The sequence below is a fragment of the Gopherus evgoodei genome, chromosome 1, assembly GCF_007399415.2.
Source record: "Gopherus evgoodei ecotype Sinaloan lineage chromosome 1, rGopEvg1_v1.p, whole genome shotgun sequence".
Lineage (NCBI taxonomy): Eukaryota > Metazoa > Chordata > Testudines > Testudinidae > Gopherus > Gopherus evgoodei.
Genome location: NC_044322.1, coordinates 369,238,479 through 369,261,401, shown reverse-complemented (window position 1 = coordinate 369,261,401; position 22,923 = coordinate 369,238,479). Strand labels below are relative to the sequence as shown.

General features: G+C 49.5%; 1 protein-coding gene across 1 annotated transcript in view; it reads left to right on the top strand.

The window, feature by feature from the left end:
- Positions 1–22,923, top strand: part of SHANK3 (SH3 and multiple ankyrin repeat domains 3) — a 727,758-nt gene that overhangs the window by 334,462 nt on the left and 370,373 nt on the right. The window contains exons 12-13 of the mRNA XM_030541199.1: positions 2,956–2,997; positions 14,074–14,093. Of these exons, the coding sequence (XP_030397059.1) occupies positions 2,956–2,997; positions 14,074–14,093 (62 nt within the window). The remainder of the gene's footprint in view (positions 1–2,955; positions 2,998–14,073; positions 14,094–22,923) is intronic.

The following is a 22,923-nucleotide window of genomic DNA, read 5'->3' as shown; positions in this document are numbered from 1 at the left end:
GAGATGTAGGGAACGGGGGGGAGGGGAGGAATAAACATGAGGAAATAGTTTTATTGTGTGTAATGGCCCATCCACTCCCAGTCTTTATTCAAGCCTAGTTTGATGGTGTCCAGTTTGAAATTAATTCCAATTCAGCAGTCTCTCGTTGGAATCTGTTTTTGAAGTTTTTTTGTTGTAATATTGCGACTTTTAGGTCTGTAATCGAGTGAACAGGGAGATTGAAGTGTTCTCCAACTGGTTTTGGAATGTTATAATTCTTGACGTCTGATTTGTGTCCATTTATTCTTTAGCGTAGAGACGGTCCGGTTTGGCCAATGTACATGGCAGAGGGGCATTGCTGGCACATGCTGGCGTAGATCACATTGGTAGATGTACGGCTGAACCAGCTCCTGATGGCGTGGCTGGTGTGATTAGGTCCTGGGGGAAGTTACCTTTCTGCTGAGTTCCTGTCCCCTCTCTTGTTCCAGTGTGTCGCAGAGCCTGCTGTTTCAGGCAGTCTCTGTGTCTGGCTGAAGAAGTTACTTTGATTTCAGCGTTCTCGCATGGCCTTGTTAAGCTGGTCACTTGAGCCAGCGTCATGTTTTACATGCACATGTGAGAGATCAACCTCTCTAGTGGTTCCCCAGGCCTCTACATCGGAAACTCTGGTTCCAGGAAGTTGTCAGTCCCTCTCAAAGCATCTCAGGCTGGCCCCTGCTGTCTTTACATTCAGGAGGGCTCTGAGTCCATCCCGAGGGATCAGGCACAGACAAAGAATGGAGACTACAGACAATCTGAAAAGTTACTTTTTTATCCCTTTTGTTTCCGTAGCACCTAGGACTGCTAGTCATGGACTAGGAGCCCATCGTGCTAGGTGCTGTACGAACACAAGACAAAGAGACAGTCCTTGCCCAAAGAGCTGACTGCCTAAGTATGAGACAAGAGACACCAGATGGACACAGATGAGGGAGGGCAAGTGAACAACGAGCCAGTGCTGGTCAGCATGACAGGCCATGGTCTCCGCACACCAGCAGCCGAGCCATTGTCATGTTTTTTGTAGGCATCAGGCAAAGAAGAATTTTGAGGAAGGATTTGAAGGAGGATAACAAGGTGACTTTGTGGATGTCTCTGGGGAGTGCCTCCCAAACGTATGGGGCTGCGTGGGAGAAAGCACAAAGGTGCTTGTCTGAAAAGTTTGACAAGTGGCCAGTGGAACTTACCATCATGGCTAAATTTTCTTGACTAAATTCCAGTTTGGATAATTATACTCTGCCTATCTAAATTCCCTCTGCTGTTTTGACTTAATATGATGTTCTTCTTCACTGCCTGTACTAAGCCTTGAATGAAAGATCCTACAGAAGTGCAAAATATTATTAAGAGTCATCGATTCCAGGGCCAGAAGGGACTACTGTTATCATCTGGTCTGATTTCCTGCGCGACACAGGCCAGAGGATTCCCGTGAACTCATTCCTGGAGTAGTGTTACCAGCAGCATGAGCAGTAACCAGCCCCTTTCAGTATTGGTGCTGGGGCCAAGATACCATTGCTCCCAGTACCCATGACTCTGATGTGTTTCTGTGCTTACTGCATTTTGAAAGCTATGCCTATGAATCAGCCAGGCGTATGGAATTGGTGCCACACACAGTGAGATAGGTCTGTGTCCCTGCGTGCAGGAATTGGGCCAATCAGGTGCAATATCCCTGTGTGAGGTTTTTACATATCTCCGATGGAAACCTTGGCTAAGGACTTAGGCAGATGGGCAGGCAAGAGGGCGGGAGCTGGCGCAATGTTCTGTTCTGCAGGGATGGTGAGGGGTTAGCTGTGAGTGTTTTGTTTTGCCTTCTGTCTCTTTGCAATTTGCAGAGTCGGTGGGAGAGACTGGCTAAAGGAAATTGTCATGTGGAGCCTTGGCAGAGACCCAGAGTAGGGGAAGTGCATGTTGGACGGCACTAGTGATGACCTTTTCATGGGAGCTGCGGTAAATACTCCATCCTACCACTTTATTTTTGTACAGCAAGTGTCCTTCCCAAAATGCTTTACAGAGTGTGTCATACAGAACAGTGTACATACTTTTATTCAGAGAGTGACTGAAGTGCAGCTGTCAGTCATAAGGAAGGCAAGGAAAAGAGAGAAGTTGGAAGGTCAGATTTGTAAGTAGATGGTGCGTTAACGAGATGGCGAGTAATAGGAAGACTGCTCCAGATGGCAGGAGCTGCAGAGGAGATGTTTCTGTCACTGATATTGTATGAAGGGGCTGAGAGGAGGAATGTAACCATGGGAAGGCAGTAAAATAAAGGTCTCTTTTCTCCTGGATTCTGAGATTAGTGGGAAGCTAGTGGAGTTGTTTGAAGGCAACAGATAGAGGCAGCAGCATCCTGCATATCTGGAGCACTGGAAAATTGAGAGACTGGGTAAGGGAGCTGCAGTAGTTAAGGTGAGGGGACCTGAAGTCTGGAGGAGGAATCCAGCAGAGAAGGAGTCGAAGGGCATGGGGCGGAGACCTAGCTCTGGATGGGGATTTCAGCAGAAGTAGTTCTGAGGCTGTGCTGTTCCATAAGGCAATTTGTCAGAGCTGACAACGCATAGTTACAGGTGTAAGTGATGCAGGAGGAGGAGCCCATGGACAGCAGAGGCATATGGGATGCCTGAGTTGAGGAGGATGGTGGGGTAATGCTTGGAGGTGCTCCTCTTGCACGTGAGATACCCTTCTGACTTCAAAGATATGTAGCTGAAAAATTCCGAGAAAAGCCCCAAATGTGCATGAAGCGTAGAAACCAAAGGAGGCAGCTCCCTGGGACAGCACAGAATTGACAGAGGATGAGGAGGGGCAGTGGCCAGCCCAAGCAGAAGCGAGGAGTTCATTAGCTACAGAGAGGAGAGCCATTCCTGTCTGTGACTAGAGTAACCCCCAGACTGTGCTGTGGCAAAGCTGTTATTTGGCTGGGTTATTTCTATAGCACATACAGTGACGGGAGAGCAGAGAGGGAGACTCTTTCCGGCCCCCTGCTTGGGAAAGGAGGTTTGGAGACGGGGTGTTAGTATAAGGGCTGTGCTCTGGGATGGGTTTATGAGGTGGCCAGGGGTAGATTTCTGGGGCAAAGGTCAGGTCACTGACTAAGGCTGACAAAAGGAAGGGAATTCCTCACACCTAACGGGAGGGACGCGCCGGCCTATTTGCACTGAAGTCAGTCAGAAAAGGCTGCTCTGTAGATGTTTTGTGCGACATTTTCATAATGTCAGTTGTTTCAAACCCAAATCTTCGTGATTTTAGCAAAGCTCATATTCCTCCTTGAGGACGAGGCACACACAGGGCCAGTGCTTCCATTAGGCGATCGATCCTAGGCAGTCGTCTAGGGCACCAAGATTCAGGGGGGCAGCATTTTGTGCACTCCCCATGGGGCGCACAAGAGCTTCCGGTTCCACTCCCGTAACGCCGCCGAAGAAAGGACCTTCTGCTGACGTGCTGCGGAAAACAGCAGCAGGCAATTGAGCAGCTCTGTGACTGGGGATTTCAGCTTTCGGCAGAGGGTCCTTCTTCGGCGGCGTGATGGGAGTGGAATTGGAAGCTCCCGCGTGCCCCATGGGGAGCACACAAAATGCTGCCCCCCGAATTCTGCCTAGGGCGCCAGAAAGTCTGGTGCCGCTCCTGGGCATAAACCAAGGCTGAACCACCAAGATTAGGCTAGTTTTGACTTAGGACTGCAAAACCCAGCTGAACAGCGTTTGGAAGTGCGATGGGCCAGATTCTCCTCTGAGTTCAGGCCACTTTACTCCCTAGTACACAAACAATGCGGCCATACAGCTGGTGTAGTGGACATAGGAGAGTCATCCTATGGGGAACATCCCATACGATACCCCTCCCTGCAGTTGGGGAGAGGTGTTGACTGGATCCTTGCACCCCAGTCATCCCTGGCTACCATAACAGCGCCCTAAGGCCACATTGGCAGTGGTGTGATATAGAGCATTTTTAAGCTACTCTGCTTTATGCTGGGGATCAAACCAGCACCCAGCTGGCTCAAGGTTGTGGTAGTGAGTTTTTTACATGTAGATAACTCTGTAGGGTTTAGCTTTAAACCTTTGTGGTTACATCAAGGTTAAGACATTTCAGTCTGAAGATTTTTTTCTGATAACATTACAAGCAATTGAAAATAGCAGTTTAGAATGAATGTGCCCAACTTATCGGTAACTAAAGCAGAGCAGCCGGGGGTCTAGAGTCGGGGGGGGGGGTGTCAGAGAAGGATGGTAATGAGGCTTGGGGTGGAGAATTTAAGTCAGGAAATTCAAAGTGGCTCCCACAGCAACTGTGACTCAGCGACTCTGTGGGCAGGTCATTTCTGAATGTGAAATGTGTTGGTAATAGCTTGATATTCATGATTGCAGGCAGGCCACCTGGTGCTGTGATCTCTTCAGCTCCCACAAGCTACATAGACTTAGGGCTGGTGTGTACTGGGAGGAGGAAAGTCTGGAGGGTACTGCGCATTGCCTTGGTAGCAGTCTCTGTTCCCTCCAAGGTGATAATGACCTAATGCCAGGTACAAGGTGCACTGTGCTGGTGGAAAGGAACAGTCTGATTCAGCCCAGGCAGAGATGGGATAAAGATGGCTTACACCACCTTTGCACTGCTCAGACTGTGAGCTGCCCGGGGCCAGTGCAGTTCCTGGGTGTAAATTAGTGGCTTCAGGGTTGCTGTAATTTGCAGTAGCCTCTCCGTTGAGCTGTGTCACACCCCAGAATTTACCCCCCCATGCTGCTCATGCCCCGAGACAGGAGATGCAGCGAGGGGCAAGGAGATCTCTCCTGTAGTATTTTCAATACTGAGAATCTCTCTCATATCTGTAATGCAGTTCATCTGAGCTCGTGTAGGTATTTTAAAAATCCACTGCGACATCTGCAAATAAGTATAACTATCTGTTCCCACTTTGCAGAGGCTAATAGTGCGGAACAAAGGGGTGGGGAGATGTGGCCAAGGTCACATGGTGAGTCAACAGCTGAGCCAGGAACAGAAGGAAGGTGTCTCCCTTCCCCTCCTCCCAGACACCTGCTCTAAACCATAGATTCTTCTTCGAGTGATTGCTCACATCCATTCCAGTTAGGTGTGCGCGCCGCGCGTGCACGTTCGTCGGAAACTTTTTACCCTAGCAACTCCAGTGGGCCGGCAGGTCGCCCCCTGGAGTGGCGCCGCCATGGCGCCCAATATATATCCCTGCCGGCCCGCCCGCTCCTCAGTTCCTTCTTACCGCCGTGTCGGTCGTTGGAACTGTGGAGCGCGGCATAGCTGTCCTCCACGTCCCTAGCTCTCCTAGTTTCTATCGCTTGTTTATCGCTTATCTCTAGTTCTATAGATAGTTGTTAATTAGTATTGTTAAGTAGATAGTTTAGTAAATAGCTGTTAAGTAGTTTCTTGCCGGGGGCTTAGCCCTTCCCGGCACCGGGCGCCAGGCTCATGCCTGTTTCGCCAGGCTTCAAGCAGTGTGCGGCCTGCAAGAAGCCCATGCCTACCAGCGATCCCCACGAAGCGTGCCTGAAGTGCCTCGGGGAATCGCACAGATCTGACAAGTGCCGCATCTGTAAGGCTTTTAAGCCGAGGACAAAAAAGGAGAGGGATCAGAGGCGAGATTCCTTAAGGGGCTGGAACGGTTATTCCCTAACGTCCGTCCCCCTGCTCCAACCTGGGATCTTAACCTGGTGTTGTCCCGGCTCATGGGGCCCCCCTTTGAGCCGTTAGCTACTTGCTCCCTGCTTTACCTCTCTTGGAAGGCTGCCTTTCTAGTAGCTATCACCTCAGCTAGACGGGTGTCGGAACTCCGAGCCCTTGTGGTGGACCCCCCATACACGGTCTTCCACAAAGACAAGGTGCAGCTGAGACCACACCCTGCCTTTCTACCCAAGGTGGTCTCAGCCTTCCACGTCAACCAAGAGATTTTCCTCCCGGTTTTTTTCCCAAAACCTCACTCCTCAGGCAGGGAGCAGCAGCTCCACTCGCTGGATGTCCGTAGAGCTCTCGCGTTCTACATAGAGAGGACCAAACCCTTCCGCAAATCCCCCCAGCTTTTCGTGGCGGTAGCGGACCGTATGAAAGGGCTTCCTATCTCCTCCCAGAGGTTATCCTCGTGGGTTACGTCCTGTATCAGGACCTGTTATGACTTGGCCCATGTCCCTACGGGCCGTGTGACTGCGCATTCTACCAGGGCGCAGGCGTCGTCGCTGGCTTTCCTGGCCCGTGTGCCCATCCAGGAAATCTGTCGGGCAGCGACCTGGTCATCGGTCCACACCTTTGCTTCCCACTACGCCCTGGTACAGCAGTCGAGAGAGGATGCGGCCTTCGGAACTGCAGTGCTCCGTGCCGCGACTTCTCACTCCGACCCCACCGCCTAGGTATGGCTTGGGAGTCACCTAACTGGAATGGATGTGAGCAATCACTCGAAGAAGAAAAGACGGTTACTCACCTTTGTAACTGTTGTTCTTCGAGATGTGTTGCTCACATCCATTCCACACCCGCCCTCCTTCCCCACTGTCGGAGTCGCCGGCAAGAAGGAACTGAGGAGCGGGCGGGCCGGCAGGGATATATATTGGGCGCCATGGCGGCGCCACTCCAGGGGGCGACCTGCCGGCCCACTGGAGTTGCTAGGGTAAAAAGTTTCCGACGAACGTGCACGCGCGGCGCGCACACCTAACTGGAATGGATGTGAGCAACACATCTCGAAGAACAACAGTTACAAAGGTGAGTAACCGTCTTTTCACTCCCTCCCCTACCTGACAGGGATGTTTGGAGGATTAATTCATGTTTCAGAACACGCTGAAAATATAAAGAGCAACATTATTAGTGCTTGTTATTCATTTGCAGTGATTTATTACTAGCATCCCTGCCTCCTTGTGCTGCACACTTGGGGTATTAAGGAGCCTGTGTAATTTTTTGTTCTGACTAAATTCAGTCCTCCTAAATCTATAATGACCACATGTCCCAGTTTTTCTAGGGCAGTTTCAGTTTTCCAGATGTCTTGAAGTTTCCTGGTTTGGTTTTTTTAGATCAGTCAAACAATTCTTTTTTAAAATAACTACAAACTGTTTGTTCAGGGTGACTTGCGGCAGTGAGTAGCATTTGCTCTGTTTGCCAGGAATAGACAGGCCAGTGGAATGAGCAGTGTGATGAACAGTGTTTGGAGTGAAGACAGAAGTCAAAGGAATGCAGACACAATCAAAGATGTCCTTTTGCTGCAGGTCTGAAGTTAGCAGCACTAGTACAGTGTTTCAGGATAAATTCATTCAGAGAGTAAGTTACTGGAAAAAAATCTTCCACTCTTAGGAATGTGGCTGTGCTGCCACTGAGTCATCCACCAGCGCGTTTTAAAAAGAGTAAATATCAGTGTTGCTATTTCATGACCCTAGAAAACATTGTTCCAAAAGCACCTAATTTATGGCCACTGTACCTACATTAGCACTGCAGTTTCACTTGGTTATGGGAGTCTTCTTTTCCTGTCCTGCTCCTGCTCCATCTGAGAGATGGCTGGTCTTTGGCAGTTGTTAGGTGATTCCTAAACTTGTAAACTACCTTGAGACCCTTTGGGATGAAAAGTGTAATAATGATAATTGCTCATCCTTTTAATACAATGGCCACGTTTTCCTGTTGTTTCTGTGGGAAACAACTGAACTTTCTTTCCTGTGCATCCCACACGTGGGTACACAGGTGCACCATGCGCCTGGGTCTGGAGATTTTTAAGTAAGTAGTGTCCATTGGGCCGCACACAGGTAGTTGTTTTCCTCATGCTCTGAACCGACGGCATAAGGATGGGGCGGACCTGCACCTTTCCAATTCCTTCTTACCACTACGTGGCCTGAGTTGGGATCTTCTGTGTGCATGGCTTATTCCTTCAACAGCTTCAGTTTGTAAATATATTTTAAAGAATTGTATTTTCTTGTAGTCTTTTTGTCTGAAATACTAATGTTGTTAGTTAGCTGTATTTCCCTGCCCTGGAGAAATCCTCCCTGGGAGCTGGGATTATGCCCAGAGCTCTGGGGTTCAAATATTGCATCTCCTGCCCCCATTCGTTTTCAGTGTGTGATGAACACCAATGCTGCCTGCACTGCCTAGCCAAGGCTCACATCCTGGCTACATGCAGCATTTGCCGCTCCTTCCCTCGCAGCATGCATGGGGGTCGAGATGTAGAGAACACCTGATGGAGATGACTGTAAGATCTCAATCAGATCTGGGCTGGGGAGACCCCTGTACATCAGCCTCAGTCAACAGGCGGCACCCTTCCAAGCACAAGAGTCGAGGCCAAGACTTCCAGGCCTAAGGAGATGACTTCTTATGCGAGTAAGGGGCACTCTTATCAGCTTAGCGACAAACCTTCTTCCAAAGCTGCACCGAGGAGAAGAGATCCCTCCCAGTCTCCTTCAAAAAGTCAGGAGAGTCCTTGCACTAGAGTCTTAAAGATTTAGGCCCCAAAAAGCCTTCTGAGCAGGAGAAAGTGTCACAAATAGATCTGTCAGTTTGGGTACCGGTTCCAAGGTGTACATGGAAAGATGTCCATCAATCACCACTCCTACCGACATCCAGACAGACTCTGTGCTGAGGTTATCACAGCCCCAGAGGGATCCAACATCCACTGTGACCAGGAAAGCTCTGGATCCAACGGCTCCGCTAGCTGGTTCCCACGTACATTGGGGCAGTCCGAGGCCTATGTCTCTGTCACATCTTGGGGTGCACCCAGACCAATGAGGGGCTGTGTCACCGCCTACTCTGTAATGCTGAGTGCCACAAAATGTTGCAATGCTGTGATTCTCCTGTCTGCACACTTCCAGCCAGCATAGAAGCGTGCAGTCTGCCGTGTGTCTGTGAGCTGTGCAGCCCTGGTTCAGTGCTCTGACCCCAACAGCCTGCCTACAACATAAGTCCCACTCTCATCTCTGTCACCCAGTGACCTTACACAGGCATGGCCCCAACACACTCCCAGTCCTGAACTTTCCCAGAACTGTGAGCTCTGCAACATCCAGCCCTCTTCTGGACCCCTCAGAGAGTTAGTAAGGTTCATTTGCTCCTCCAAAGATTCCCTACCCAGCAGCTTACCACATTAAATGGAGTTAACGTTCACTTTAAATCAAACCCAGCACTGGGTTGGTTTAAATGAAAAGTAAAATACGCTTATTAACAAAAGGAGATGGGATTTTAATTGAGTTCAAGCATAAAGGCTAGAGTAAGAAATGGTTACAAGCAAATAAAAGTGAAAAATGCTTTCTAGAGCAGTGCTTCTCAAAGCCAGTCCGCCGCTTGTTCAGGGAAAGCCCCTGGCAGTCCGGGCCAGTTTGTGTACCTGCCGCGTCTGCAGGTTCAGTTGATCATGGCTCCCACTGGCTGCTGTTCGCTGCTTCAGGCGAATGGGGGCTGCGGGAAGCGGTGCGGGCTGAGGGATGTACTGGCCGTGCTTCCCGCAGCCCCCATTGGCCTGGAGCGGTGAACCGCGGCCAGTGGGAGCTGTGATCGGCCGAACCTGCAGACGTGGGAGGTACACAACCTGGCCCGGATTGCCAGCGCTTTCCCTGAACAAGCGGTGGAAAGGCTTTGAGAAGCACTGCTCTAGAGGCTAAGACTTAACAAAACAAGCCACAGCCTTCGTGCAAGGCAGTTTCCTTACCGGCCTGCCTTCCAGCAATGGCTGACCAACCCTCTGATCAGGATCTTCTACAAAGTCCAGAGTGCTCGGTTTCTTTATCATCTCAAGTGAAAGATACCAGGGGCAGGGCGTTGCCCCCCCTTCAGTGAATCTTTTAAACGGATTCTTCAGATGGTTACAGCTCTCAGTAAAGTTCAGTCAAGCTGTGAGGAAGGCGACGTGGAGTCTCCTGCTAAAGGAAGTTTCATGCTGGTTACTTCCTCCGCTGGTGTTTGCTGAACTGCAAATTGATCTGTGCCTGCAGTCTCCTTCCTCTGCTATCTTGATGGTCCTGTGTACTTCTAGGTTGTTTGCATTCCCATTTTCTCTTAACATACCCGGGAAATCCCATATTTCTTTCTCTAGAATGGAGTAACTTCAGCCCTGCCTGACAGAGGCATTTTGGGAACATCATTCCCAATGTGGTTGTAAGTTTGAATTTGCCCTCCATATGTACATCACACAATAATATTAATGATCAGTGTTGTTAGCTTTCTATTGATCTCTTACATGACACCTCTTAGATGCCCCAACTCATGAATGTCACAAGCTGTTATGTTCAACTGATGAGGCAGCTGAAACTCCTACCGGATACCAGTCGCTCGTCTTCTTGCACTGGGGTGCTGTTAGGATCAGTCGCTCTGGAGGGTGTTTTCACTCTCTCTCTCATCTGCATTCCCCCCTCCTCTCGACTCTGTCTTTGTTCAGAGACATAGTTACTCCTCATGTGTTAAAAGCCAAGTGAGCTAGTTCTAGTTTCTTATCCAGCTCCAAAATCACTGGGCACAGGGGGTGCACTAGGCAAGATTGACAGCCTGTCACAATCCTCAGCTAATATACCATAGTGGTCTGACAGCCAGATAGAAACGTTACCTAGAGATTGTGGGGAGGAAGAACAGCCTCCAAGGTGCCTTGGTGTCAGTAGCAGACGTTTCTGCCGATGCTGTGAAGAGCAGAGTGAAGTGGGATGAGCTAAACCCCATCATGTTGCCAAAGAGAGAGAGAGAGAGAGAGAGAGAGTCTGTATTGCAGGGCCCAATAAATGAGTTTCACAGAGAGCATTTCCCCAATGAAACGAAGTTTTGTCAACACTGTGCTTCCTGCATGGTACACAACCCAGCCTGTGCAAGGGGTGTCAGCCTCACAGCCCGATGTGATGGAGCTGGAGAAGCAGACTGGCCCCATGTGACCCTCCTCTCAGCTGAGAGATCTAATGATGCCCAAATGTTTGCACTTACTTCAACCCCGCAGTGCTGGAGTGGGAAGACGGAGACACTTCCAGTAGGCAAGCAGTAGACAACACTAATGTGGTTGACTTAAATTACCCTCTCTACACACACACAGGCCTCATAAATCATTTGAAAGCTTATGATGTCTTCTTTAAGAGGAGGTATGCCATGGAACTGTCAAGTGGTGCCGTTACCATAGAAATGAGGATTAACAATGACACCATCAACATATTAGAATGACCACTTTGAAATATTTGCTATGGTTTCTGTTAGTTTAATGGCACTATGTATTATATTAAGACATACAATTAGATGTCTTTGAGACCTCAGAGCTTTGTAACAATAATCTAAAGGGTAAAACAAAATCTCATAATCAGTGTGTTCAGGTATCATTGAAGTATAATAGTGCTGGTGACATTTCTAGTCTAGATAGATAATCATTATCATTCTGATGTCTGTTGACAGAGCATAGCTGATAATAATATATGGAGATAGGTCTATCTTATAAAGGTGGTAGGGACCTTGAAAGGTCATTGAGTCCAGCCCCCTGTTTCACTAGCAGGACCGAGTACTGATTTTTGCTGCAGATCCTTAAGTGGCCCCCTCAAGAACTGAGCTCACAACTGTGGGTTTAGCAGGCCAATGCTCAAACCACTGAGCTATCCCTCCCCCCCATCACAGCCTTCACTGGCTCGGCATGGACACAGTTCTGTGCAGGGAAGATTGTTTCGACTACAAATACCAGTGACCCCTTCTGGTACATGCATGAATAACTCAGACACCATTGGGCCCTTGAAGCATACACAAAGTGGTAAATCAAGGTTGCAATGGTGGTCCAATATTGGGTTCACTATGTGCAAAGACATCCAGATCTGTGTTTTTCAACATGGTCTTTTGACACGCTTGTTGGAACTGTCCTCATGCAGTGGGAGCTTGGCCAGTGACTTGCCCTTGTTAATGGCTAGATTGAGGCGCAAAAAGTCACGTCTCTGAGGGGCTTCTTTCCCTTTCTGGTCATCCAGCACTGCTACCAACTTCCTTGCTGCAGAAATTGTGGCTTGTCTGTCACTTTCTCCCAATTTCGTAAGATCTCTGAAGCGGTAAGATGCCTTTGTTCAAAAAGGTCTCACAAAACTAAGTGATTGGGCAACAAAATGACAAATGAAATTTAATCTGGATAAATGTAAAGTAATGAACATTAGAAAAATAACCCCAACTATACATACAATATGATGGGGGCTAATTTAGTTACAATGCACCAGGAAAAAGATCTTGGAGTCACCCTGGATAGTTCTCTGAAGAAGTCCATGCAGTGCGCAGCGGCGGTCAAAAAAGCAAACAGGACGTTAGGAATCATTAAAACAGGGATAGAGAATAAGACAGATATCTTATTGCTCTTATAGAAATCCATGGTATGCCCACATCTTGAATACTGCATATAGATGTGGTCTTCTCATCTCAAAAAATATATACTGGCACTAGAAAAGGTTCAGAGAAGGGCAACTAAAATGAGTAGGGCTTTGGAGAGGGTCCCATATGAGGAAAGATTAAAGAGGCTAGGACTTTTCAGCTTGGAAAAGAGGAGATTAAGGTGGGGTATGATAGAGGTATATAAAATCATGAGTGATGTGGAGAAAGTGAATAAGGAAAAGTTATTGAATTGTTCCCATAATACAAGAACGAAGGGTCACCAAATGAAATTAATGGGCAGCAAGTTTAAAACAAATCAAAGGAAGTTCTTCTTCACACAGTGCACAGTCAACTTGTGGAACTCCTTATCTGAGGAGGTTGTGAAGGCTAGGACTATAACAGTGTTTAAAAAAGAACTGGATAAACTCCTGGTGGGTAAGTCCATTAATGGCTGTTAGCCAGGATGGGTAAGGAATGGTGTCCCTAGACTCTGTGTGTCAGAAGGTGGAGGTGAATGGCAGGAGAGAGATCACTTGATCATTACCTGTTAGGTTCACTCCCTCTGGAGCACCTGGCATTGACCAGTGTCAGAAGACAGGATACTGGGCTAGATGGACCTTTGGCCTGACCTAGTACGACCGTTCTTATGTGGGACTCCCCCCTGCCTCCTTGCCATTGATAATCTGGGTCTAGGACCAAGAGAAAGATATAATGGGGCTTGTGGATGGGGGCATAGACAAACACTAATGCAAGCTGCCCTAGTGGGTGCACAATCGGACCAGAGGGAAGAATTTACCTGCAGTGCATACATGGATCTGTAAAGCCCTATCCCAGTAAATGACAGGAACTAACAGCAGGGCCCACTGATTCAATGACAATAGCATTAGCAGACAAATTAGAATACCTGTTGATTATAGGACAGGATTGGCCAACCTTTCAGTACATTGTTTACAAACTGACCCAAGCCAGCATTGAGCCCTGGGACAGGCCCTGTCTGGAGGACTCCAAATACCCCCTGGAGGAGATGTCCCGGAGACCAGGGACGGCTGACGCTGGCCATGGACCTCAAGACCATCCTATAAAGGGGAAGCTTTATCCAAAAGCAGCATGACGACAACCCAAGGCTCATCCCCCTGGCTCACCCCTCTTTGTCCCATCCCCCAAGGCCCTGCCCCACTCGCTCTTCTTCTCCCCTAAGGTTGCCGCTGCTCAGGCCTCTTCGCCCCCTCCCCCAAGGCGCTACCCAGCAGCCACTCATGCCTATTTGCTCTGTTCTCTGCCCTGAGCAGTAGGTTCTTGGGGGAAGAGACGGGGCAGGAAGAGGAGCAGCATGGGCAAGGCCACAGGAGATGAGGACTAGTGGGTGGGGGCCTCAGGGAGGAGCATGGGCAGGGTTACAGCCCGGACTCCCTTTTGGTGGTGGCATTCCAAAGGTGGCACGCTGGCATGCCTCCAGAGGGAGCTGCCCAGCATCCTGTTTATGGAGGCCGCTACACCAGCCGTGTAATTTCTGGGTGTGGCACTGAGCCAGGAAGGAGCATACAAATGCAGATTTTCTTTTCTCGGGGGATGGGGAATGAAGAAATGCTCAGGCAGGAAACCTCTCTGTACTTGAGGGGCACGGGTATGTGATGGGATGCCCCCATTCCACTGACAGCAGGCATGCCGAGTGCCAGTCAGCACACCTGCAGAGCATGCTCTGCCTGGAGAAGGGGAGCTTACAAAGTTAAGGTGGCTGCAGAGCAGGGGGAGGAGTTTGCCCTAGAGGAGAAGCTGCTAAGAACTGCTAGGGAGCCCAGGAGCCAGGGGAGCCCAACTTGAGTCCAGTCTTCTCTTCCTCTGCCACCCTTGGTTAGGGCAGGTAGACACTACCGCCCTCCTCAGGTCCAGCTACAGGGCACTGATGGAGCAGCAAGAGGGACTGGAGGTAATTGAACTCAGAAATGACCCTGGGAGTGAGCTCAGCTCCCATGGAGAACAGTGAGCTTAACCGGGAGTGGGGGTTCCAGGGCAAGAGACGCAAGGAGACCTCTCTCAGGCTGAGAGTCAGCTGACTGCAAATGTAGGAGCATGTTAAACAGAAGCTACTGTAGTTAGACGTTCTAAAATCACCCGCTCCAGATAATCTGCACCCAAGAGTTTTAAAGAGCTGCTGAGGTGCTCTGCAACCATTAATGTTGATTTTCAGTAATTCTTGGAGCCCTGGGAATGTTCCAGAGGACTGGAAGCAAATGTTGTCACAATATATAAAAAGGGCAAATGGGATGGCCCAGGTAGTTGGAGACCTCTCAGTCTGACACTGATTCTGGGGAATATAATAAAACAGTTGATATAGGACTCTTTATTAAAAAAATTAAAAGAGGGTAATTAATGCCAATGAACAGGGGCTTATGGCAAATAGATCTTGTTAAGCTAATTTGATACCTTTGTTCTGATGAGCTGACAGGTGTGGCTGATAAAGGCCGAAGTGCTGATGCATCAACCTAGACTTTTGGGAGGCATTTGCCTTAGTACTGCATGACATTTTGATTAAAAAACTAGAATACAAAACTAATGACACATTAAGTGGATGAAAAGCTGGCCAACATAGGCCTTCAGGGAACTGTCATTGAACAGGGGTGATTCTGGTGGGTCCCTGCTGGGATTAGTTTTTGTCCCTACGCTACATAAAATTTTTATCAGTGACCTTGAAGAAAATGTAAAATCATCCCTGATAAAATTTGCAAGTGACACAAAGATTGGGAAAATAGTAACTAATGAATAGGGCAGATCACTGATACAAAATGATCTGGATCGTTTGGTAAACTAAATACAAGCAAACAATATGCATTTTAATAGCCCAAATGTTTGGTTGTACAAAGCATGTAGGCTTTACTTATGAGATGTGTGACTGTTCTGCGAAGCAGGGATTCTGAAAAGGGCTTGGGGATCATGGTGGATAATCAGCTGAGCATTAAAAGGGGCTACTATGATCCTTGGATGTATAAACAGGGGCATCTCAAATAGGTGTAAGGGGAGGTTATATTATCTCTGTATTTGGCACTGGTGCAACCTGGCTTTTCCATCAGATCAAAGGAGGGTTAGAGTTAGGGACCATAAAAATAAAGCAATACAAAAAAGAGGATTTCACAGCCACAGCTATTGATAAAAGAGGAGTACTTGTGGCACCTTAGAGAGTAACAAATTTGAGCACAAGCTCTTGTGGGCTAAAACCCACTTAATTGGATGCTTGCAGTGGAAAATACAGTAGGAAGATATATATACACACAGGACATGAAAAAAAAAAGTGTTGCCATACTAACAACAAGAAGAGTAATCAGTTAAGATGGGCTATTAGCAAGAAAAAAAAAACACCACACACTTATGCTCAAATAAATGCATTAGTCTCTAAAGTGCCACAAGTACTCCTGTTCTTTTTGATGATACAGACTAACACGGCTGCCACTCTGAAACAGGTTACAAAATGTTAATTCTCACCCTAATGTTATGTAAGGCAGGTTGCAAAGTTTCTGTGGTTCAGAGTTCCAGTTATATTCCTTTTCAGAATGACCCGTCTCAGTCTGGACTCCCCCCTTGCCTTCCCTTAAGGTGGCTTTAGCAGTCTCTCTTCTTGGGCAGACATGCCATGGAGAGGAGGAGTCCCATTTGCCTTCCTCCCCACCCTTTAATAAGATTTACATAAGGCGGGAATCCTTTATTTCCCAAACTTGATCCCCGCTTCCCTTCCAGTGGAAAGTTACAAGAAGTCCCAGGTAATGTTTAATATCAGATGACAAGACCACCTGACTCAGTAGTTTCACAGCATCCATGAGTAAGCGGCAGTATGGAGTGTCCGCAGGAAGGCCAAGCTTTTCATAGTCCATTGTCCTCACTGATGGGCCATCCACCCTGTCTGGCTTTTCCATTGTTGTACCTGAAGTGTTAGCAGTGGGTGTCACCCAAAATAGTATAGTTGAAATACAGATACATAGGAATATTGACGAACTTCAGATACAGGCATACAGACTGGACAATCACATTCAGTAAATCATACCCTTTCCAACAATCTCACATGAGCCATCTTGCATAAAGTATCTCAGTTATGTTGCATTCCTATCATAAGCATGAAGAATATGGAGTGAAACACCACTCTTCAGTAGGATGAACTGTCTAGGTCAGATCAGAGATGAGCGATGGAAGAGATCCACCCAGGGAAGGACTCTGGCCTATAGTTACTACATTGCTGGTATTACTCTAATAGTTATAGGAGCAATGTGCTCACTGTTGTACAGAGCGCAGCACTGGAGACAGTTCTTGGCCCAAGTGTTTGCAGCCTAAGTGACAGCTGTGGGGGAGGCTGTCATAAACAGATAGCTAAGGGTTAATGTCTCTTACACCTGGAAAAAAAGTACCTGAAACACCTGACCAGAGGACCAATCAGGAACCAAGACTTTTTCAAATCTGGGTGGAGGGAACTTTGTGTGTGAGTCCTTTGTTCTTGGTCTTCTGCCTGTATGCTCTCTCAGCTATGAGAGGATTTCTATTTCCTGCTTTCTAATCTTCTGTTTCCAAGTTGTGAGTACAGAGTTCATAAAAACAATACTGGTGAACCGCTCTCTGCTGGTGCACCTGAGGTTATTTCAGGCTCGGGCTGAGCCTTTTGGGTATGGCTGTCTGTTGCGTCTGCCAGTTCTGGCTCGCTGGCTCCATCTGGCCTTGAGTTTGAAGATGTGGTTGCACTTGCTCGTGCTGGTTGCTGTTCCAGTTCCGGGCCTGGGACTGGAGATGCTGTGGCTGTTTCAGTGGTAGGCATGGAATCCGGGTCCACTACCTCTGTCTGGGTCTCTGGTAACACAGACGGGGCGTCTGTGGACGGCTCAGGAACAGGAATGGGTCTGGAAGCTTGCCTGGTTTGGCTACGTGTAACCATTCCCACTCTCTTGGCCCGCTTCACCTGGTTGGCCAAGTCTTCCCCCAGTAGCATGGGGATAGGATAATTGTCATAGACTGCAAAAGTCCACATTCCTGATCAGCCTTTGTACTGGACAGGCAGTTCAGCTGTAGGCAAGTCTACAGCTTGTGACATGAAGGGGTAAATTGTCACTTGGGCCTTTGGGTTGATGAATTTGCGGTCTACGAAGGATTGGTGGATAGCTGACACTTGTGCCCCCGTGTCTCTCCACGCAGTAACCTTCTTTCCGCCCACTCTCAAATTTTCCCTTCGCTCCAAGGGTATTTGAGAGGCATCTGGGCCTGGGGATCTTTGGTGTTATGGTGGTGTAATGAATTGCACTCGGATGGCGTTCTTTGGACAGTTGGCCTTGATATGTCCCAGTTCATTACACTTAAAGCATCTTCCATCTGATGGGTCACTGGGTCGAGGTGAGTTACTGGAGACTGGTGAGGTGGAAGAACAGGGCGTCTGTGGCTTTACTTGGGTTGTATGTGGGGTCTTTGGCTGTCCTTGGTTGTAGGGTTTATTGTCGGTGTGCCCCCTGGGGTATTCGTTCCCCTTGACAGTAGCTTTCTTGCTTTCTGCCACTTCCATCCATCTGGCTCCAATCTCCCCTGCCTCAGCGAGATTTTTGGGTTTTCCATCTTGTATGTACCGTGTTATGTCCTCAGGAACACCATCCAAGAACTGCTCCATTTGTATGAGGAGGTGCAGTTCTTCCAAGGTTTTAACATTGTGTCCTGATATCCAGGCCTCATAATTTTTCCCAACATAGTAGGCGTGTTTGGGAAATGACACATCTGGTTTCCACTTTTGGGTTCTGAAACGCCGACGGGCATGATCCGGGGTTATCCCCATTCTGTATCTGGCCTTGGTTTGAAAAAGTTTATAGTCGTTCATTTGCTGCTTAGGCATTTCAGCCGCCACCTCTGCTAAAGGTCCACTGAGCTGTGGCCTCAATTCTACCATGTACTGGTCTTCAGGGATGCTGTACCCAAGACAGGCTCTTTCAAAATTTTCCAAGAAGGCCTCAGTGTCATCACCTGCCTTGTAGGTGGGAAATTTTCTGTGATGTGGAACGATAATTGGCGAAGGGTTGTTAGGATTGGCTGGCACATTCAGCTTAGCTTGCACTAAGACCAGTTCATGTTTTCTCTGTTTTTCCTTCTCTTCACTTTCTTTTTGTTGTTGTTCCATTTTTTTTGTTGTTTTTCCATTTCTCGGCGGTAGGCTACCTCTTCTTCTGCTTGTTTCATTTTGTGGGCCACCTCTTCTTCTTGTAGTTTTCTGTGGTGGACTGCATTTTTGGCTTCTTGTTTTTGTAGCCTTTCCATTTCTTGTTTGTGAGTTGCCTCATCTCTGGCCATCTGTGTTCTGAGCAGTTCTATCTGTTTTTCCATTGCCTCGAGCTGTACTGCATCTGGTTTTCGTGACATCTTGTTTTCTTGTGTTGGGGTGCCCTCCGGTGTTTATTGTCTGAACTGCAGGCTCTGTTGCCTCCTGGAGTCTGCCTAGCAACAGTGCCTTTTTCCCTTTCTTTCTCTAGCTAATTTTTTCAATGTAAAGTAAACCAGAAAAACCACTTTATTTGAATGAGTATAGTGCTGGTATCTGCCTCCTAATGGGAGTGCTATTGTGTGACAAAAGGCCCTTAATAGTCTCTTAATGGTTTCTTGCTTAATATGCAAGCCACAACTGCCAGAGAGAGCAGAAAAAAAAATTCTCTGGTTCCCTTTAAAACCAAACCCTCTCTGCTAAAAAGCCCCTAGCAGAGAAAAGAAAAATATAATATTCCTACTGGCTTCTGGATTCTATCTTTCCCAACGCTGCACACCATATCATAAACCTAGTCCCAGATTTGGACCTTAGCATCCGAAATATGGGGGTTAGCATGAAAACCTCCAAGCTTAGTTACTAGCTTGGACCTGGTAAAGCTGCCACCACCCAAAAAATTAGAGTGTTCTGGGGCACTCTGGTCCCCCCAAAAACCTTCCCTGGGGACCCCAAGACCCAAATCCCTTGAGTCTCACAACAAAGGGAAATAAACCTTTTCCCTTCCCCCCTCCAGGTGTTCCTGGAGAGATACACAGAAGCAAACTCCGTGAATCTAAACAGAGGGAGTCCACCCTCTCTATTTCCAGTCCTGGAAACACAAGCACTTCCCTCTTCACCCAGAGGGAATGCAAAGTCAGGCAAGTAAATCTAACACACACAGATTTCCCCTTGACTTCTTCCTCCCACCAATTCCCTGGTGAGCTGCAGACTCAATTCCCTGGAGTTCCCCACTAAAGAAAAACTCCAGCAGGTCTTAAAAAAAAAGCTTTATATAAAAAGAAAAAAATACATAAAAATTGGTCTCTCTGTATTAAGGTGACAAATACAGGGTCATTTGCTTAAAAGAATATTGAATAAACAGCCTTATTCAAAAAGAATACAATTCAAAGCACTCCAACAACTATAGACATGTAAATACAAAAGAAAAAAACAATAATCCTTATTGTTTTTATGAACTCTGTACTCACAACTTGGAAACAGAAGATTAGAAAGCAGGAAATAGAAATCCTCTCATAGCTGAGAGAGCATACAGACAGAAGACCAAGAACAAAGGACTCACACACAAAGTTTCCTCCACCCAGATTTGAAAAAGTCTTGGTTCCTGATTGGTCCTCTGGTCAGGTGTTTCAGGTACTTTTTTTCCAGGTGTAAGAGACATTAACCCTTAGCTATCTGTTTATGACAGAGGCCGGTATGGGGCAGGAGTCAGCAGCCCTAGAACTCACTCCCAGTTTATGTCTTATGTTCCTAAAGGCTCAAGCTCCAGTGTATTGGCCAGCCACCTGAAGGGGTCAGGAAGGGATTTCCCCCCACCCCAGTGTGTGCTGGGTTTTTATCATCTCCTTCCTCTGAAGCATCAGGACGGGCCATGGCTGGAGATGGGACAATGGGCAAGGTGAGCCAGGGTTCTCAGGTGCTTGGCTGGCCGATTCTTGTTCGCAAGCTTGGGGTGTAACTGATTGTCATATTTGCAGTTAGAAAGGAATTTTCCCCCAGGTCCAACTGGCAGTGACCTTGGGAGTTTTCACTGTCCTCTGCAGTGTATGGAGGAGGGTCACTTGCCAGGATTATCTTGGTACTTCTCACTTAATCATTACCCTGCCATAGCAATGGCCTCAGGCCTTGAGGCATCTTGGTTCTTCCTGTTCTTCTTCGAGTGATTGCTCATATCCATTCCAGTTAGGTGTACGCGCCGCGCGTGCACATTCGTCGGAAAACTTTTACCCTAGCAACTCGGTGGGCCGGCAGGTCGCCCCCTAGAGTGGCGCCACCATGGCGCTCCATATATACTCCTGCCGGCCCACCCGCTCCTCAGTTCCTTCTTACCGCCCGTGTCGGTCGTTGGAACAGTGGAGCGCGGCTTAGCTGACCTCCACTTCCCTAGCTACTCGTTTTCTCGTATATAATTATGCAGTTATAACCCTTTTATATATATATTTGTATGGTTATACGTGTTTTCTTTGCTAACATGGTTAGTTTAGTTAGCGGGGTTCAGGAAGTAGCCCCTTCCATGAGCCCAGTGCCGGAGCCATGCATGGCTCACCGGGTTTTAAAAGGGGCCCGGCCTGCCAGAAGCCGCGGCCGAAGAGAGATCTACATGACTCCTGTTTGAAGTGCCTCAGGGAATCACACTTGGCAGATAAGTGCCCCATTTGCAAGGCTTTTAAGCCGAGAACAAAAAGGTGCGGGACTTTCACTTACCCCTCCACCTTGGGCGCCGAGCGATGTTCAAGCGGCTGGCAGAAGCGCCTCCTCGGCACCGGACCCCGCCGGTACTACCAAGGCCTTTCGGCACCGACCGTCGCCGGCACCGATGTCGACTCGGCACCGCTCCCTTCTTCCGAGGTCGAGAGAGCCTACGATTCCTGCTGGTGCCTGGCGGCTCCCCGGCACGCGCCGTGGTTGAGCCCCCTGCTCCCGCTGCTTCCGTGCCACCTGCATCGCAGCCAGAGAGCTCGCCTAAGTTGCGTTACCCGGCACCGACACCTGCAGAGGCACCGATGACTTCGGCACCGTCGATTCCAGTCCCCCAGGACCACTGAATCCGGTGCCTGGCAGCTCCCCGGCTCGCGCCGTGGTAGAGCTTACTGCTCCTGCTGCTTCTGTGCCAACTGCACCGCAGCTAGAGAGCTCGTCTAAGATGGTTCGCCCGGCACCGACGACGTCGGCACCGTCGATCCTGGTCCCACGAGGGCCGTAGAATCCGGTGCCTGACGGCTCCCCGGCATGCGCCGTGGTTGAGCTACTGCTCCTGCTGCTTCCGTGCCAGCGGCACCGCAGCCAGAGAGCTCGTCTAAGTCGGATCGCCCGGCGCCGACACCTGCTACGGCACCGATGACGTCGACACCGTCGATCCCGGTCCCACAAGGGCCGTAGAATCCGGTGCCTGACGGCTCCCCGGCACGCGCCGTGGTTGAGCGTATTGCTCCTGCTGCTTCCGTGCCAGCGGCACCGCAGCCAGAGGGCTCGTCTAAGTCGGATCGCCCGGCACCGGCACCTGCTGCGGCACCGATGACGTCGGCACCGTCGATCCCGGTCCCACAAGGGCCGTAGAATCCGGTGCCTGACGGCTCCCCGGCACGCGCCGTGGTTGAGCTACTGCTCCTGCTGCTTCCGTGCCAACGGCACCGCAGCCAGAGAGCTCGTCTACGTCGGATCGCCCGGCACCGACACCTGCTGCGGCACCGATGACGTCGGCACCGTCGATCCCCGGTCCCGCAAGAGCTGTAGAATCCGGTGCCTGACGGCTCCCCGGCACGCGCCGTGGTTGAGCTACTGCTCCGGCTGCTTCCGTGCCAACGGCACCGCAGCCAGAGGGCTAGTCTAAGTCGGATCGCCCGGCACCGACACCTGCTGCGGCACCGATGACGTCGGCACCGTCGATCCCGGTCCCGCAAGGGCCGTAGAATCCGGTGCCTGACGGCTCCCCGGCACGCGCCGTGGTTGAGCTACTGCTCCGGCTGCTTCCATGCCAACGGCACCGCAGCCAGAGGGCTAGTCTAAGTCGGATTGCCCGGCACCGACGCCTCTGAGGCACCGACAACATCGGCACCGTCGATTCCAGTCCCACAAGGGCTATCGAATCCGGTGCCCGACGGCTCCCCGGCACGCGCCGTGGTTGAGCGTATTACTCCCGCTGCTTCCGTGCTGACGGCACCGCAGCCAGATAGCTTATCTAACTCGGATCGCCCGGCACCGACACCTACCGAAGCTCTGATGACCTCGGTACCGTGGATCCCGGTCCCACGAGGGCCGTCGAATCCGGTGCCTGACAGCTCCCCAGTATGCACTGTGGTTGAGCCTGCTGTTCCCTTCACGCCGGAGATGTTACCAACGGCGAGGGCTCTCAGTGCCATGACAGAGTCAGTGCTGCCTGACCCCGGCACCGCCGGTACGGGTAATACAGTCTCTTCAGGGGACTGTCCCCTGTCAGCACAGCAGAGCGGCACCGTTCATGATCACGGTCCCGCAGACACTCCAAGTCCTGTCGGCACGCCGGACACCACTGGCAGTCCCGGTGCTGTTTTCCTCGGTACTGGTCACACTCGCTGCACCGGTCGGTATCCCGTTCGCCGACCCGCTATCGGCACCGTTCCGACTCCTGGCACCGGGGCAGGTACCTTGACTCCTGTAGCCCTTCTCCGAGCCTCGAGATCTCGGTCGACCTC